The sequence below is a fragment of the Octopus sinensis genome, linkage group LG4 (genome assembly GCF_006345805.1).
Source record: "Octopus sinensis linkage group LG4, ASM634580v1, whole genome shotgun sequence".
NCBI lineage: Eukaryota > Metazoa > Mollusca > Cephalopoda > Octopoda > Octopodidae > Octopus > Octopus sinensis.
Genome location: NC_043000.1, coordinates 112,151,109 through 112,169,587, shown reverse-complemented (window position 1 = coordinate 112,169,587; position 18,479 = coordinate 112,151,109). Strand labels below are relative to the sequence as shown.

At 39.2% G+C, this 18,479-nt stretch overlaps 1 protein-coding gene across 3 annotated transcripts in view; it reads right to left on the bottom strand.

Moving 5' to 3' along the window:
* The window catches only part of LOC115210359 (oxysterol-binding protein-related protein 1), a 280,667-nt gene that overhangs the window by 70,623 nt on the left and 191,565 nt on the right, over nt 1-18,479 (bottom strand). For all 3 annotated transcript variants that reach the window (XM_029778918.2, XM_029778916.2, XM_029778917.2), the window contains exon 17: nt 3,407-3,482. In XM_029778918.2, the coding sequence (XP_029634778.1) occupies nt 3,407-3,482 (76 nt within the window). The remainder of the gene's footprint in view (nt 1-3,406; nt 3,483-18,479) is intronic.

Here is an 18,479-nt window from a genome sequence, read left to right as displayed (position 1 = left end):
AGCTACGGTTTTATATCAAATTTTAGCTATAAACGAACATGTTAAATATTGTGTTTAATCATGAAAGAAATATAAATGTGCTTATTTGGTAATTTTTCAGATGAAATTTGATAATTTATTCTGTTTCAAGATTTCACATTTGGCACCGAATAAATGGTTGACAATGTCTTCTTAGCCTGGCACTCTCCCACCAAGTTGCTTTTGACTAGAGTCAAAGGGAAGGTTTTGAATGTAGAAAGTGAAGACTTCTGGGTGAATGAACCAGGCAGTTGGCATTGGTACGGTGGAAATTCAGCAGAATGATCAATTCCTGTCTTTAAGGGAAGAGAATCAAACCTTAAAATATCTAGTGGTAAAATGCATGAAGAACACGAGAAAAATCTCAGAAGTGAAGTGGTGTGGTGTGGTGTGTGTGTGTGTGTATGTGTGATCATCGTTGTTGTAATGTCTACTTTTCCATTAGATGGAAATTATAGAGGCAGATTTTCTATATTGGGATGCCCTTCCTGTCACCGACTCTTACATGCATCAAAGCAGGGCAATATTTCTCCATGGCTAGAAATTGTTTTTGCAGAATATTGAAAATGAATGGCATTCATTTACAACAATCACAATGTCACTGTGGAGAGGTACAAACACTTTCAAACTACTCCCCATTTATATTCGAGGGTGAGTCAAAAAGTAATGCCATTTTGTGTAGGACAGGTTTAATTACCAACACAGGAATATGTATCATACATCAAAATGAAGCTGGTCCTCTGTGGATCACATAGCCACCATTTCTCTCAATAGCAATGTTCCACCTTCAAATGAGAGCATGTATCCCAGCGCCATAAAATTCTGTTGACTGTTCTTCACTACAGCTTTCACTTCCTCATCACTGGAATAATTTAGTGCCTTCAGACTATCATCTCTTCAGCCCCATGAAAGAAGGTTTGAGAGGCAAACATTATTCCAGTGACGAGGAAGTGAAAATTGTAGTGAAGAAGTGGCTCAAAGAACAGTCAACAGAATTTTATGGCACAGGGATACACGCTCTCATTCAAAGGCGGAACATTGCTATTGAGAGAAACGGTGACTATGTTGAGAAGTAGGGATGTAACCTACAGAGGACCAGCTTCATTTTGATGTATGATACATGTTCCTGTGTTGGTAATTATACCTGTCCTAAACAAAATGGCATTACTTTTTGACTCACCCGTGTATATATGCTAAAAATGACAGTAGAGCGTGATACGGTCTTCTCACTTGCTAGCTCCTGTCAAGCCATCTAACACATGCTAGCATGGAAAACAGATGGGAAATGACAACGACAACGATGTATATGTGCCTGCATATTATACATAAGTTAAAATAAATATGAATACACAAATTAACGAGACACAGACACAGAGGGTCACCAAATCTTCATCAGTTATCAGCCAGAAGGTCAAACAAATGTGAAATTGCGTTTGACCCTCTGGCCAATAACTGATGAAGATTTGGTCACCTCCTCTGTCGGTTTTCCATAAGTCTGTGCATTTATTGTGTGTTTTTTAACTTATTATTTAATGGCACACCACATACTCTAATTTTATTTACAGTGTTTATATATATATATATATATATATATATATATATGTATGTATGTATGTATATATAATTTAGAGAAAAACCTCTATTAAAGAATTCAATAGTGAAAGACATTATTCACACCATATAGAAAACATATACTATAAAAACACCCCCCACATACATACCCATATATATATATATAATGGAAAGACTGGAAGAAGTAAATTTCTATGGAGTAGTTTTTAAATGATAATCAAATGTTCTTTAGAAACTCTTATTTGCACAAAAAACAGTAGATTTTAAAAACCACAAATATCTCAATGACAGATTAAGTTACCATTTTTGTAGACAAATAAGAACCACTCCTTTGCTGTAAAACGCTGAAAGTTTCCTGGTATGGTGCAATCTCATATCAAAAGATCCTGTTTAATGTCCCAGAGGACCTTTATGATAGAAAAAGAACTAATGAAGGTCATAAGAAACTGACAGAGGGAGTACTTTTCAAAATCATTCTAACATCTGGTAAAGACACAGCATAAAGCTTCCTGAAGAGGTTTTATAACACCAGAACCTGCCTCAAGTTATCACAGTATTAACCAAAGATCTGATTAATTCTCCATGTATGGCCCCTTTTGATTTTGAATCAATTTAAAGCTTGGGATTTTCTCCCTTGCATTTCCTGCCAGGAAATCTCATTAACGCTAATGACCGTCTTCCTATAATTACTGTAATTTCAATTTATGAACAATTAGCAGACAGGCTGTGATACTGTTTCCCTCCTGTACCAGAGACAGCAGCTGTGTGATTAAGAGACATGCTTTGCAGCCACACGATTCTGGGTTCAGTTCTACTGCGTGACATCAACAATTTGGATGATAGTGGTGGAGATGGTGATGGAGACAGTGATGATGATAATGATGGTGGTGATGACGATGATAATGATGGTGGTGATGATGATGATAACGATTGTGATAATGATGGTGATGAAATGAACATTAAACTAAGAGAGTATCATTGAGAATGTCTCAAGTCTCCCCTTGCACAGTAATAGTATTTTGGGACAGATTCCCGTTCTTACTTACACAGACCAGACATAAATAGACACAACCGCTACGATGTGTATGCACACACATTAAAGAGACAGTTGGTAGAGTACTACAAAATACTTTGTTACACTGCAGCTAATTGCTTAGAGAAAACTTTGAGTAGGGACACGGAAACGTGTGTGTGTGAGTGAGAGAGGTGAACAAAGTACTTAAGATAACCTTTTCCATTGAACACAGAAAAGACAATAACAAAAAAAGAAAAAAAAAGAAGAAAAAAAGAATATTTCCAAGTTTCCAAGAGAAGCTCACCGAAGACAAATAATTGATTTTCTGGAATAATGGAGCTGGTTTGGTTACAAAAAGGCCAGTTGATTGTTGTTTTAATAGGAAAGTTTATGGTGGAAATAGATTTTTAACAACGCCACCGACGTTTACAATAACAATGACAAAAGCAATGACATCTACAACAACAACAACAATAACCTATAAAAAAGTGTCTAAGCTGGTTTATGATACACAAAGTGATGAGATCAAATCTGACGAGAGAAAACGTTACCCCTGTCTTTTACTTGTTTCAATCAGAATATGGCCATGCTGGGGTACTGCCTTGAAGGGTTTAGTTCAGTGGTTCCCAACCTTTTTTTATGCCCCACACTCCTAAAAACTTTTATAATGTTCTTGCAATCTTTGCAAAGTGGTAAGAATATTTTTGGCAAACAGATGAAAGTTTGTTAACAGAAGAAAATTAAATTCTATGGCAATAGAGAATAGTTGAAATGAAAAAGAGAAAGCAAAAGGGCACTGACCTTTCCGATACATTGTTTAAGTATGCTCCATATACTGAAATCATTGCGTGAGAACATTGGTTTTGGAAGACTAGTTCTGCAAGGAAAAGAAAGATTATTAAAAATGGTTGGCGTTGAGATTTCAAAAAAATTATTTAGGTTAAAACTGAAGCTGGAAATAACATTGGAATCTCTGGATAAAATAAGAGAGCTATTGTTGGAAGGTTGGTTGAATTTGACCATGATATATTACTGGTACTTATTTAAGTAAACCTCACAAAATGAAAAGGAAAGCTGATGCTATATATTTTGGGCTGAGAACTTAGAGATGAAGATAAGATTAAGGATTTAGAGAGGATTTGGTTCAATATTTTACCAATTCTACAAGTTTAGCATGTATTTCTTTGGAGGAGATGGACCATCAATTTTTGTAGGAGTCCTATAATGGACTGAATTGACCTGGTGTATTATTGCTATTGGTCTTCTCAACCCTACAGAGACAAAAGGAAAAGTCTGATCCAGTGGAAGTAGAACTCAAATACTTCAAACCAACCAATCCTTAGTTTTAGCCAATTCATCTTGTTTGTATTTATTCAAAATGTCATCACCTATAGCCCCAGATGTGCCTTCATTGGTTCATCAGGGACATCTAATGGCCCCTATCACTCATGTGCCCGTGATTCCTATACAAGTTATCACCAGCACATCTGATGTGCCTCTGGTTCCAGATGTCTTCAAAAATTCATCTAGTGTGCTCATGGCCCCAGATCTGTCTTCAGTGTTGTGTCTTTAATATTTAGATGTCTTTTCACAAGTTCATCTTAAGTACCTATGAACTAGATATGTTTTGACCAGTTCATTTGGTAACTGTTATGATCACAGACCCTCACCTCTTTCTTTCACTGACTTCATCTTTCTAGAGAAGCTGAGAGCTGAAAGTAAATTAATGGTCAGGCTTCATGGACGCAAAGTGGCTGAGTTCCCTTTGAGTGTTGGGCTTCATGGAGGCAATGACTGAGACCTTTGGCATTATGTCATGCCTGAGAAGACCCATCAAGCCAATCAAAATCACTGTCGTGACAGATACAGGCGTCACACAAATGGTACCTATGCCAGCCATAGAAAACCATGCCAAATCAGACAGGAGTCTCATCCAGCCTTCCAGCCCTGGTCAAACTGTCCAACCCATGCCAGCATGAACAACAGACTTTAAATGATGAAGATAGTAAGAGGAGAAAGACAGTAATGAGATGAAGGGGGACAAGGAAGAAAGTAAAATCATTGTAGGAAGAGGGACAAGAGGAGAGAAATAAAAGAAGTTGTAGAATAGGGAAAGAGTTGGGGTCATGTCCAGTACCACACACCATCATCATTGCTGTTTAACATCTGCTTTCCATGCTGGCATGGGTTGGATGGATTAACTGAATGCTGGCAAGCCAGAAGGCTGCACCAGGCTCCAATCTAATCTGGTAATGTTTCTACAGCTGGATGCCCTTCCTAATGCCAATCACTCCAAGTGTAGTGGGTCCCTTTTACATGCCACCGGCATGGGAGCCAGTCAGGTGGCACTGGCATCGACCACGCTCAAATGGTGCTTTTTATGTACCACTGGCACAGGAGCCAGTCAAGCGGCACTGGCAATGATCACGCTCAAATGGTACTTTTTACATGCCACCGGCACATATAGCACTTATTTCTAACAACAGTCTGTCTGTCTCTCAGTCACTTCCAATATAGAATTCCAAAAATGAAATTTAATTCTTAAGTCTAATTAAAACCATGTAAATGTATAAAGATAGACATTCTGTCCATTTGTATATAAACCCAGCCCAGCCAATCAGTTCCATCTCTCCAATCCATCCAGGAGCCAATTGACAACATATTCGACAAACCCCAATTCCAACCAATCAGACCAGACAGATCCTTCCTCCACAGACTGTGTGCGTGTGGAGGGGGGATCTGCACTTTTAAATGGGTATAAAACAATAATAAACAGACAACCTACAATAAATCAACTTGAGTTCATGTATGTGTGTGTATGTGTGTGTGTGTGTGTGTGTGTGTGTGTGTCTGCACATGTGTATGCCCCCACTTGTGTGTGTGTGTGTGAGTCCCTTAGAGTGGTTAATTAGAAGCAATGCCAACAAGGGAACAGAAACAGGTTTGTTAGTTAAGAGTAGATACAAGTGAAGAATGATGAGAGCCAAGTTAGACTAACAGACAGATGGAAAGACAGACAGACAGACAAACAGGCGGGCAATTAGGAATAAAAGATGTTGGATGAGGAAATAAGAGTGACAGCAATAGTAAGAGAAAGAATAAAGAGTAGCATTGGCAGTATCTGACGATGATGATGATAGAGAGAGAGAGAGAGAGAGAAAGAGGAGAATTTGGTTGCGTGAAGTAATCAGAAGTACCGTTTTGATGCCAATCCAACCTGATCAATGGAATTACCATGTCTTTAATAGATCATTTATTCCTCATCAAAAGTATTACCAAGTCTTTAACGCATAATTTATTCCTCATCAAATGGTACAGTCAGGTCTTTAATAAATCATTTTATCCCCTCCTCCCCCACTAAATAATTTGGAAACACTTCCAGACAACTTTCGCTTACATATGTAGATAGAAAATATAGATTTTAAACATAGGCACAAGGTCTTGAATTTGAGTGAGTGGGGGGAAGGGTTAATTTGAATTAATTAGATTGAATTTTGCCCCCCTGTACCAACTACCCTCACACTGAACTTCACTGGTACATAATTTGTTGCCCCCACCACCACTACCATCACACAAGAATGAAAAGAAAAGTGAAGTTGGCTATGTCAGGATTTGAACCCCAAATGTAAAGCTTTGGAGCTGAATAGCAAAAGACATTTTGTCCTTTGCTCAAATGATTTTTTGGCTCAATCCACCCCCACCACGTATATGTGTAAGGCAGTAATATATCTACAAAACCATGTATAAACATACACACACATATATATCGTTGCCAGAGCAGCCAACTGGCTTCCGTGCCGGTGGCATGTAAAAGGGCACCATTCAAGTGTGATCGTTACCAAAATCACCTTCCGGGTACCTGTGCCAGTGGCATGTGTAAAAAGATTCGAGCGAGGTCATTGCCAGTACTGCCTGACTGGCCCCCGTGCCGGTGGCGCATAAAAGCACCCACTACACTCTCAGAGTGGTTGGCATTAGGAAGGGCATCCAGCTGTAGGAACTTTGCCAGATCAAGATTGAAGCCTGGTGCAGCCATCTAATTCGTCAGCCCTCAGTCAATCGTCCAACCCATGCTAGCATGGAAAGCGGACGTTAAACAATGATGATTTTTAATATTTTTTTTATTTAGTTTCAGCTAACAAGCTGTGGCCATGCTGAGGCACCGCCATGATGATGATGATATATATATATATATGAGTGTGTGTGTGTAGAAAAATATATAAAGGCAGTGAAATGCACTGACGAGACCGCACACACCTATACACACATCTACACACACACACACACATCTGTATGAAAACACTTTTAGGGGAGGAAATATGAAATTAATAAAATTCACTGCAAATTGTTTTTCTAATTCCGTCATTAGCAAAAATATAATTTTCAATCAGAAATATGATAAAGTGATTTTGTATTAAATGAAATCAGGGAAATCAAAAGGAAGAAGGAGAGATGTAGAGGAGAGGGGCGATGGGGTGGGTGAATTTAATTAAATATAGTGGGGGTGGGGGTGTTTTACTAATTGGCAAAGGATAAAGGAAGGCTGTTGTGTATGGTACGCTGCATTGGAGAGTTTGAGATTGTTATTATTTAACCCAAGGTTAGTACTGATCAAGCAGGCCTAGAATCAAAATACTTCCAGCCTTGACGAACCCGTCTTTTCAGATCTTTTGTTCAATTTGTTTTTCCCATGCTAACATGGGTTACAGGAATAGATTATTGGGGTGTCATGCAACAGTTGGACGCTCTTCCTGTCACTAACCTTTACCTGCTTTCAACTAAGGGATATCTTATTTCATATACCTCCAAAGTAACAAGGCTAGCAGACAACCTGTTGACAGGGGAAAATGACAGAACAACAGACCCCCACACACCGACCTGCTTACACAAATACAGTAGTACCTCGCAGTACAAGTGTCCCATTGTGCGAGTAATTTGTTGTAATTTGTTGTGAGACATGCAAATTTTTGTCTTGAAGTACGAGCACACAAATCGTCCCATCTTTAAGGTAATTCAGTTAATAAAAACCAATTCAATAAATAAAACCTATTTCTTTACTACCCACAAGGGGCTAGACAGAGAGAGGACAAACAAAGACAGACAAATGGATTAAGTCGATTACATCGACCCCAGTGCATAACTGGTAATTATTTAATCGACACCGAAAGAATGAAAGGCAAAGTTGACCTCGGCGGAATTTGAACTCAGAACATAGTGGCAGGCGAAATACCGCAAAGCATTTCGCCCGGTGTGACACACATGATGGGGCTTCTTTCAGTTTCCATCTACCATATCTGCTCACTAGGTTTAGATTGACCCTGGGCTGTAGCAGAGGTCAAGCGTTATTGCTACCACTATGATTTGTGGATTTGCTTGCTGGTGATGGGAAGGAATTAAAATGAGATTTGAGGAAGATTTGGTTACAATTTCAAGTGGACCAAGCAACCATTTAAGGCCCTTTGTTGGTATTGTCATTTATTTGGTTGTAGTTACTCTTGTTGTTAGTGGTGGTGATGGTAATAGTAGTGGTGGTGGTGGTAGTAGTAGTGCTGGTGGTGGTGGTGATGGTGGTGGTAGTAGTGGTGGTGGTGATGGTAGTAGTGGTGGTGGTGGTAGTAGTAATAGTAGTAGTAGTGGTGGTGGTAGTGGTGGTTGTGGTGGTAGTAGTATGGTGGTAGTAGTAGGAGTGGTGGTAGTAGTTATTGCTGATTATGATTTGTGGAAGTCTGCATAAATCGTTACAGAACGTCAATAGGCAATCAATGTTAAGATTTATTTCTCTTCCAACACCTCAGCTAACCTCAAAACTCACACATCAGTAGCGAAATATTTATCCTATAAAGAAGTATTTGAAGATAAACAACAAGTAATATTATAAATAAGCCCAACGTAGGGATTAGCAGATACGGTCAATCCCAGCACTTGACTGGGTTCTTTGTTTTATCAACCCCTGAAGGAGGAACAGCTAAAGTTAACCTTGGTGGGATTCAAATTTAAAACGCAAAGACATGGAACTAAAACTGAAAGCCATATTGTCTAACATTCCAATGATTTCACCATTCTACCGTTGTAATAATAATAATAATAATCCTTTCTACTGGAGGCACAAGGCCTCAAATTTGTGGGGTGGGGACTAGACAATTATATTGACCCCAATGTTTCACTGGTACTTAATTTATCAACCCTGAAAGGATGAAAGGCAAAGTCGACCTCAGCGGAATTTGAACTCAGAACGTAGCGATGGGCAAAATATCTATTTCTTTACTACCCATAAGTGGCTAAACACAGAGAGGACAAACAAGGACAGACAAACAGATTAAGTCGATTATATCGACCCCAGTGCATAACTGGTACTTATTTAATCGACCCCGGAAGGATGAAAGGCAAAGTTGACCTCAGCGGAATTTGAACTCGGAATGTAGCAGCAGACGAAATACGGCTACGCATTTCGTCCAGCACGCTAATGATTCTGTCAGCTTGCCACCTTAATAATAATAATCCTTCCTGTGGTAGGCATAAGGCCTGAAATTTGGGTGAAGGGATTAAGTCAATTACATTGACCCCAGGGCGTAACTGGTACTGAAAGGATGAAAGGCAAAGTTGACCTTGGCAGACTTTGAACTCAGAACATAGTAACAGACAAGATACCACTAAACGTTTTGCCTGGCATGTTAACAATTCTGCCAGCTCAATACCCAAGAAAAATAATAATAATAATAATCCTTTCTATTATAGGCACAATGCCTGAAATTTTGGGGGGAAGGGTTAAGTCAATTACATCGCCCCCCCCCCTACTCAAATGGTACTTAATTTATTGACCCTGAAAGGCAAAGCTGGCTTTGGTGGGATTTGAACTCAGAAACTGAAGTTGGAAGAAATGCTGCTATGTATTTAGTTTGGCATGGTGACAATTCTGTCAGCTTGCCACATTGATAATTCTAATTTTGGCACAATGCCAGCAATTTTGAAGAGAAGCAATTAGGCAATACCATTGATCTCAGTGCTTTATTCCATCAATGCCCTCCTTCTATGAAGGCCAGGGGTTGGACAGTTTCACAGGAGCTGGCAAGCTGGACCACTGCAGCAAACTCTGTTTTGGCATGGTTTTTACAGCTGGACACTTTTCCTAACGCCAACCACTTTACAGAGAGGACTGGATGCTTTTTACATGGCACCAGCACAAGTCAAGGTCTATTTTGGCATCATTTTTACAGCTGGATGCCCTTCCTTCTGGAGTAGATACAACAAAGGACCAGTAGAGGGATGGCATCAACACTACTGACCAAGCTGCTCCCTTCAAAATTTCAGGCCTTGTACAAATTGTAGAAATCAATATTATTATTACTATCACTTGCTATTTATCTGCTCTTATTTTTCTGTGTGGGAGAATATTTTATTGTTATATCAGTACAGTATATATATATATATATATACGATGGGCTTCTTTCATGTATATTATGTCAGTGCCGGTGGCACGTAAAAAGCACCCACTACACTCACGGAGTGGTTGGTGTTAGGAAGGGCATCCAGCTGTAGAAACTCTGCCAGATCAGACTGGAGCCTGGTGCAGCCTCCTGGCTTCCCAGATCCCGGTCAAACTGTCCAACCCATGCTAGCATGGAAAACGGACGTTAAACAATGATGATGATATTGGTGTGTGTATGTGTTTGTCTTCCCACCATCGCTTGATAACCGATATTGGTGTGTTTACGTCTGCATAACTTAGCAGTTCAGCAAAAGAAACCGACAGAATAAGTACTAAGCTTACAAAGAATAAGCCCTGGGGTTGATCTCTTCAACTAAAGGGGGTGCTCCAGCAGAGTAATGAAGTCCGCTTTGCAGTAGAAGTGCTTCCAGTGTAGATTGAAATTGTGCAGGTGTGTGTCAGATATTTTCCTGTCTTCTGGGTGGGTCATTAAGCCAATGACACATGCACTGGTTTTATTTCACTTCCTTTATTATTACTAGCCAATTGGTTTTATGGTGGTGGGCTGGCAGAATTGGTATCATGTTGGACAAAATGTTTAGGAGTATTTTGTCCAAAAGGTGGCGAGCTGGCAGAAACGTTAGCATGCCGGGTGAAATGCTTAGCCATATTTCATCTGCCGTTACGTTCTGAGTTCAAATTCTGCCGAGGTCGACTTTGCCTTTCATCTTCTCGGGGTCGATAAATTAAGTACCAGTTACGCACTGCGGTCGATATAATCGACTTAACCCGTGTGTCTGTCCTTGTTTGTCCTCTCTGTGTTTAGCCCGTTGTGGGTAGTAAAGAAATAGGTATTTCGTCTGCCGCTATGTTCTGAGTTCAAATTCCACTGAGGTCAACTTTGCCTTTCAGGGTTGATAAAATAAGTACCAGTTGAGCATTGGGGAGGTGTAATTGACCTACCACCCTCCCCCAAACTTGCTGGCCTTGTGCTGATTATTAATTAATTGGTTAACTAATCAATTGTTTGATCAACCAACAAATCAGATTTGTCAAAGTCCTGGTATATATGCATACATTGATATCTGAGAGTGTGTGTCTTTGTGTACGTATATGAATGGAAAACTATGCCAAAAAGTAGACTTTAGCCATTTGTTAAATAGAGATTGATAAAATAAGGACAAGAGTAAACTAAGCACTGGAGTTAACGTGACAGAAGTTTCAAAGTTGGATGTTCCAGCATGATCACAGTTCAATGGGTGAATTTAGTAAAGAATAAAAAAATAAACGTGCTAAGTAGCTTGCTTCCCAACCACATGGTCCCAGGTTCAGTCCCACTCCATGGCATCTTGGGCAAGTGTCTTCTACTATAGCCTCGGGCTGACCAAAGCTTTGTGCGTGGATTTGGTAGATGGAAACTGAAAGAAGCCCATCGTATGTATATACATATATATACACATACATATATACTCAAAATAAGCAACAAGGATATCCAAGGTAGAGTAGTACAATTGTTTCATGCTACTTCATTTTATTAAACACTGAATCTATATATATATATATATATATATATATATATATATATATATATATATAATATTTCATTTTATAAAGGGCTTAGTAAAATAAATTACTTTGCCACATACTGAACTCATTAGAAATAGCAGCCAAAAAAATTTTTTTAGCCAAATTCTAATACTTAAAGAAAATTTCTTTAAGTATTAGAATTTGGCTAAAAAAATTTTTTTTGGCTGCTATTTCTAATGAGTTCAGTATGTGGCAAAGTAATTTATTTTACTAAGCCCTTTGTAAAATGTAATATTTTGAATTCGCCTTAAATGGTCCTTTACATACTGAATACTTGGTGAAATTGATTAATAATTAATTAATTTTACCCTCAATTGTTGAAATTATATATATATATATATATATATATATATATATATATATATATATATATTATGTGTGTGTGTGTGTGTGTTGGTGTATGTGTCTGTGTTTGTCCCCCCACTATCGCTTGGCAACTGATGCTGATGTGTTTACATCTGCGTAACTTAGCAGTTCAGCAAAGGAAACCAACAGAATAAGTACTAGGCTTACAAAGAATAAGTCCTTGGGTTGATCACTTCAACTAAAGGGGGTGCTCCAGCATGGCAAACAAGTACAAGCATAAAAGAAAATACAGTGAGCTAGTGAAGGAGCCTCTATTTTTGTCAAATGACTTTACTCAGGGTAACAGCCAAGTTTCCCCTCAACAATCTCCCCACCGCCACTGCCTTCAAAATAAAGACCACATGTACCAGCAACGAAGGTCACTTGATTGGTTTAATATAAAAGCCAAATATCTCAATGGGAACCATGTGAGCCAGTGACAGAAAGGAGTGTCTGTAGGGTGGGCATGAGAGAGAAAGGCAGAGATATACAGATGGACAGATAGATATACAGACAGATGTATGGATAGATATACAGATAGATATTTACACAGATATATAGATATACAGATAGATATACAGACAGATACAAAGATATACGAATAGATATACAGACAGCTATATAGATATACACACAGATATGTAGCGAAACAGACAAATATAAAGATATGCAGATAGATGGATGAATGGATAGATAGACAGAAAGATACACAGACAAATAGACAGATAGATAGAGATAGATAGATAGAGATAGATAGACATAGATAGATAGATAGGTAGACAGACAGACAGATATATGGTTGAACTGTCAGGTAGGTAGGTAGATAAGCATATGGATTATCTTAATCCATCCCATTTCTCAGGACTCCACAATTCAAATTCAGCATGGAATAGTATTTTAACAAGTAGAACCACCCAGCTAGAAACAACAACAACAATACTTCTATTGACTGACATTCTGTTCAAATTCTTCTTTCACACATTTTCTACAACTTGTGTATATTATTACATTTTAGAATTTCTAGTGGTTCTGACATCATGTCATATATATGTGTGTGAGAGAGAGAGAGAGAGAGTGAGTGTATACATAGTGGAAGTGTATGAGAGTCAATGATGAAGTAAGTGGGTGATGCAGAGCTGAATAGCTTGTCAGTGTGTGTGTGTGTGTATATATATATATATATATAATATAGGTCATGTATACTCTTGAATAACATTACGACACTGGTGCGTGGGTGTGCAACGGGGGGTGGGGTGATTTCCCAGTAAGGAAGATCACAGGAAACGCATCATGTGATTGAAAACATTTTATCTATGTGTGTGTGTGTGTCACCTCCCCTCGTAGTCAGCCTGCTTCTTTCTCTCCAACTACATCCCCCCCACTTCTCTCTCTCTCTCCCTTCTTGTCACTCTCTCTCTCTCTGTCACTCTATCAATCTCTCCTGCCAATCACCCAAAGAGGTTTTGTTTTTTTTGTCTCTAATTTTCCTATCAGTAGGAAAGAGAAAGAAAACAAAAAGTTTACTTTCTACAACAACCCCACCGCACCAACTCCTCCTGGTGCTTCCTACCCATCCCCACCCCGGACCCTTCTCACAACAGCACCACACTAGATTCGTTTCCTCCACACCTAAATTTGCATTTTAGAAACCCTGACCTATACCTAAACACCAACCATATCAATCTCCTCACCAGACTGGAAAGACCCGCAAAGGTCATGGGTGCTTCCCATCCTTCTCTGACTAACTTATGATAATAATAATAATAATAATAATAATACTAATAATAATAATTTGTTTTATTAGCCACAGGGACATCCTTGTGAAGGGGAGCATCACAAGGGCAGGCAATAATTTGTGTGGGGATTTACATAAAGAACGGAGAGAAAGAAATGGAAAAGGTGGTGAAATGTGATAAAAGTATATATAATGTAGGATGTATGTGATAACAGGAATGATTCAGTTCTTCGGGTACAGGAGAAAATCCCAACTAGGTTCAATCGAGGAACCCCTCAGATCCAGGGAAGCTTTGAGCACCAAAGCTATGAGCCCTTCACTTTCATTATTTTTGGTACAGGAGAGTTTGTAGAGGCCCTAAATACTGCCCTACTTCTATAGTTAGTAAATAAAGGAAAATCAAACAGTGGGCTGGCAGTGTCATTAGAGAATGGGGTGGATTGTTTGGCAGTACTCTTTCTGGTTCCCTAGACTGTGAGTTCAAATCTTACTGTGGCCAACTTTGATTGTGAATGGTGGTGCCTTGGCACAGCCACAGCATTTGGACTGTAACACATGGAAGAATAAAGGAATAATGTATGAAGTAAGAAAGGATAACAACTGAGTCTGGAGCAAGGAATCTTCCACAATACAGTGCGACCAAAGGTTAACAGGAGGGTAAATGGTTTGGATGTTCAACAATCCTCAGTCATACATTATTCGATCACTCCCAAACATTGCTCTCTTCACATCACTCACTGTAACTCATTATACTATACTTTTTTGACTTGACTTGAGATGCTGCATCTCTTACAAATGCCGACCAGACTGGCGATTTTGAGGCTAACGACCGCGTGATCTCCAGCCACACTTTATTCAAGCAGCGAACGCCATAGATATGGGGGCCTAGGTTGGGTTCCAGATCAGCCTTGACTGTCATCAGTCAGGTTTTTCATTGTCCACCACATCGCTTTCACCAACCCTTCAAATATTCCCCTCATTATACCATACATATTACATTACTCATGCTATGTCATTCATAACTTACACCCACTCATGTCAATGTGCTCATATCATTCAAGTTACACCACACACATTTCATTACTCACATTACATCACTCGCATCAAACCATCACCATTGCACTTCTCCCATTGTTAGTTTGTATAAGTGATCCTGTTAAGTCTGTCTGATGTGATTATAGTGGTGGCGGTGGTTATGAATGAAGGTGAGATAAAAATCATTCAAAATAATTAAGCAATTAGTAACAGAGTGACTTTAACTCATCAAAGAGACATTCTTCTACTGTATTCAAGCCCTGGACTGCAATCATGCTAGGGATACCACCTTTAAGGGTTTAACTTATATCCACCCCAGTTCTGATTTCAATCAGGTTCTTCCTTGTTGAAACTCATAATATACACAACACCATACTACAGTATATTATTATTATAGGCATAGGTGTGTACGTGGTGGTGGTGGTGGGGGGTAATAGGTGAATGTGTGATTCATAGGCACATGTGTGACTGTGTGGATAGGCACAGCTGTGTGGTAATAAGTTTGCTTCCCAACCACAAGGTTCCAGGGTCAGTCCCACTGCATGGCACCTTGGGCAAGTGTCTTCTACTCTAGCCTTGGGCCGACCAAAACCTTGTGAGGGGATCTGGTAAATGAAAACTGAAAGAAGCCTATTGTGTGTGTGTGTGTATATATATATATATATGGTGTATGTATGTGTGCTCATGTCCTCCACTGCCACTTGACAACCGGCATTGGTGTGTTTATGTCCCTACAACTTAGCAGTTCAGTAAAAGAGACTGACAAATAAGTACCAGCCCTAAATATTTAGTTGACTAGACCACCCACCCCTCCAATTTCTCTGCCTTGTGCCTTCCATGGAAACATAAGCCATTGCAGCATGGAAGATATTTGTAAGCCATTCAAAAACACACAAAATCCATTAGTTTCACTTCGTCATTTAATTTTTCATTTGTGTCAGAATATTTTCGTTGCTTTGAAGCTGTGACCTGTTCATTGCAGCACCAAGTGTTGTTTGTGAACAGGGTGCGATTTCAAAGTGACGAAAATATTTTGACACAAACGAAAATTAAATGTCAAAGTGAAACTAACGGTTTTTGTGTGTTCTTGAATGGCTTACAAACACCTTCCACACTGCAATTGTTTTTGTTTCAGCACACGATCAAATCACTTGCTATGCAAGTACATCTTTGTAATTATTTATAAGCATTTACCAAAAGTTAGAATACATGTGACATTCTAATAACAGGATTATTAAAGAAAATTAATGTTTCAACACACCCAGTCAAAAACAGGATTTGCCGTCACCACAATAGAGTCAACATTGTTTACATGGATGAAAAGAGGTTTATTGTTAAGGTAGTGAGCTGGTAGGGATGAAGGACAGCAATTTTGAAGAGAAGGGGACAAGTTGATTACGCTAATCCTCATTATTTGACGGACATTTTATTTTATTGAACCCACAAAGGGATGAAAGATAAAGCTGACCGTGGTAGGATTTGAACTCGGAATGTAAAGAGCTGAAAGAAATTCTGCTGAGCATTTTGTCTGACGTGCTGACAATTCCACCAGCTCTGCTGTCTTTGTTCAACTTATGCCAGACATAAGCAAACAAATGAACAAAACACAGTTTGTCACATCACAAATGCTAGTGCTACTGGTAACATGTAACCCAGTACAACCTGTTGCATGGTTGGGTCGTCGGTGACTAAACTGGCAACCCCACCCAGCTTGCTTGGTGAGGAGGGTGTTTATTGGACACCCTGTGGGATGAAAAACAAAACCCGTCAAAGGGCAGAGGAACTCTTGAGAGTCAACGGCCATCCAATAAATGTCTTAAGGCTGTATCATGTGCGGGGACATAGAAATAATCGGACTGAATACCCGATCGCGCGGTTAAACCATTGGGAGTGAAGGACTCCTAGCCTTTGTTAGGGCATCCTTCTAGGAGAAGGTAATTCAGGTAACTGGGATAACTCCGACATAAAACCTGCGGCTCAGTGGTTACCGATGATGTTGACTTGTTCTTCTTTTCGGATTATGGCTGCTGTTGCTTAGTGAGTGGGATTGACTCAGTGCACAGCCTTTCCTCACTTTAAAAATAAATCTTCTTGCACAGGCATTATATGATAACAACATTGATTAAACTTTGTGCAATGGCCATACTCGATAACGAGGGGGAAGCCATTGTTATTATTATTATTATTATCATTATTAATAAGGCGGTGAAAGGCAGCAAGCTGACAGAATCGGTAGCACACCAGGCAAAGTGCTTAGCAGTATTCCGTCTATTGCTACGTTCTGAGTTCAAATTCCACTGAGGTTGACTTTGACTTTCATTTTTTGGGGTTGATAAATTAAATACCAGTGAAACACTGGGGACAATGTAATCAACTACTAATCTCCCCCAACATTTCAGGCCTTGTTCCCTATAGTAGAAAGGATTATTAAGGCAGTGAGTAAACAGAATCGTTAGCTGGACACAACGGTTAGCGGCATTTTGTTTGTCTTAATGTTCTGAGTTCAATCTCCAGACACTGACTTTGCCTTTCTCCTTTCGGGGTTGATGAAATAAGAACCAGTTGAACAGTGAAGATGATGTAATCGCCTTACCCACTTCCCCCAAAATTGCTGGCTTTGTGCCAAAATTTAAAACCATTATTATTATCATTTGTGATGCCATCACACATTTTGTAGAATGTTGCACTAATTGCCCTGCAGAATTTAACAATGATTCAGTCCTTTCATAGTCTGCATTTAATTGAGGTCAAAGTTGCTTTCCATCCGTTTTTCTTCTTTTGCCAAACAGCAAAAGCACCATCACCACCACCACTACCATTCTGGTATGATTTGGATGGTTTGACAGGATTCAACAGCTTAGGGGACAGTGGTAAGCTGCAAGGTCTACTTTGGCATGATTCCTATAGCAGGATGCTCTTTCAGTGAAGATAAAATACACAGCCACGGAATGGAATGGGAGTGTCAATATAATAAACCATAATCCCCCCCCCTCACCCTTTTGCTCCTATCTTAGTCATCATTATTATGACATGAACCAATTCAATAATGGAGACGTAATTAACACCTTCTCCTCAAATTTAGGACTGAATACCAATGTTGCTTTTTTTTCTCATATCGTTCATTGTTTTTTTTTTGTTTTTGACAGAAATGTTGTCACGGATTTTCATCATTTATGATAAAAGTAAATGACAACACACACACATCCCGTTATGGCGAGTTTGATAATTGTCAAGACTTCCCAGCATGAAACCAATGGTAGCCTTGTTAACCCACAAAATACAAACACATATGCTGGTGCCATATACCAAGTACTTAGTTACGTTGTAAAGTGGTTGGCATTTGGCTGTAGAAACCAAGCCAAGACAGACATTGGGGAATGATGGTGGCCCCTGGCTTGATAGTTCCTGTCAAATGGTACATCACATGCCAGTATGCAAAATGGATGTTAAACGGTGATGATGATGACATATATATACATACATACAAGAACATATACATACACACACAGCAAGCTGGCAGAAACCTTAGCGCGCCGGGCGAAATGCTTATCAGTATTTCGTCTGTCGTTACGTTCTGAGTTCAAATTTCTCCGAGGTCAACTGTGCTTTTCATCATTTCAGGGTTGATAAATAAAGTACCAGTTTTGCACTGGGGTTGATGTAATTGACTTAATCCTTTGTCTGTCCTTGTTTGTCCCCTCTTTGTTTAGCCCCTTGTGGGTAGTAAAGAAATATATATACACACA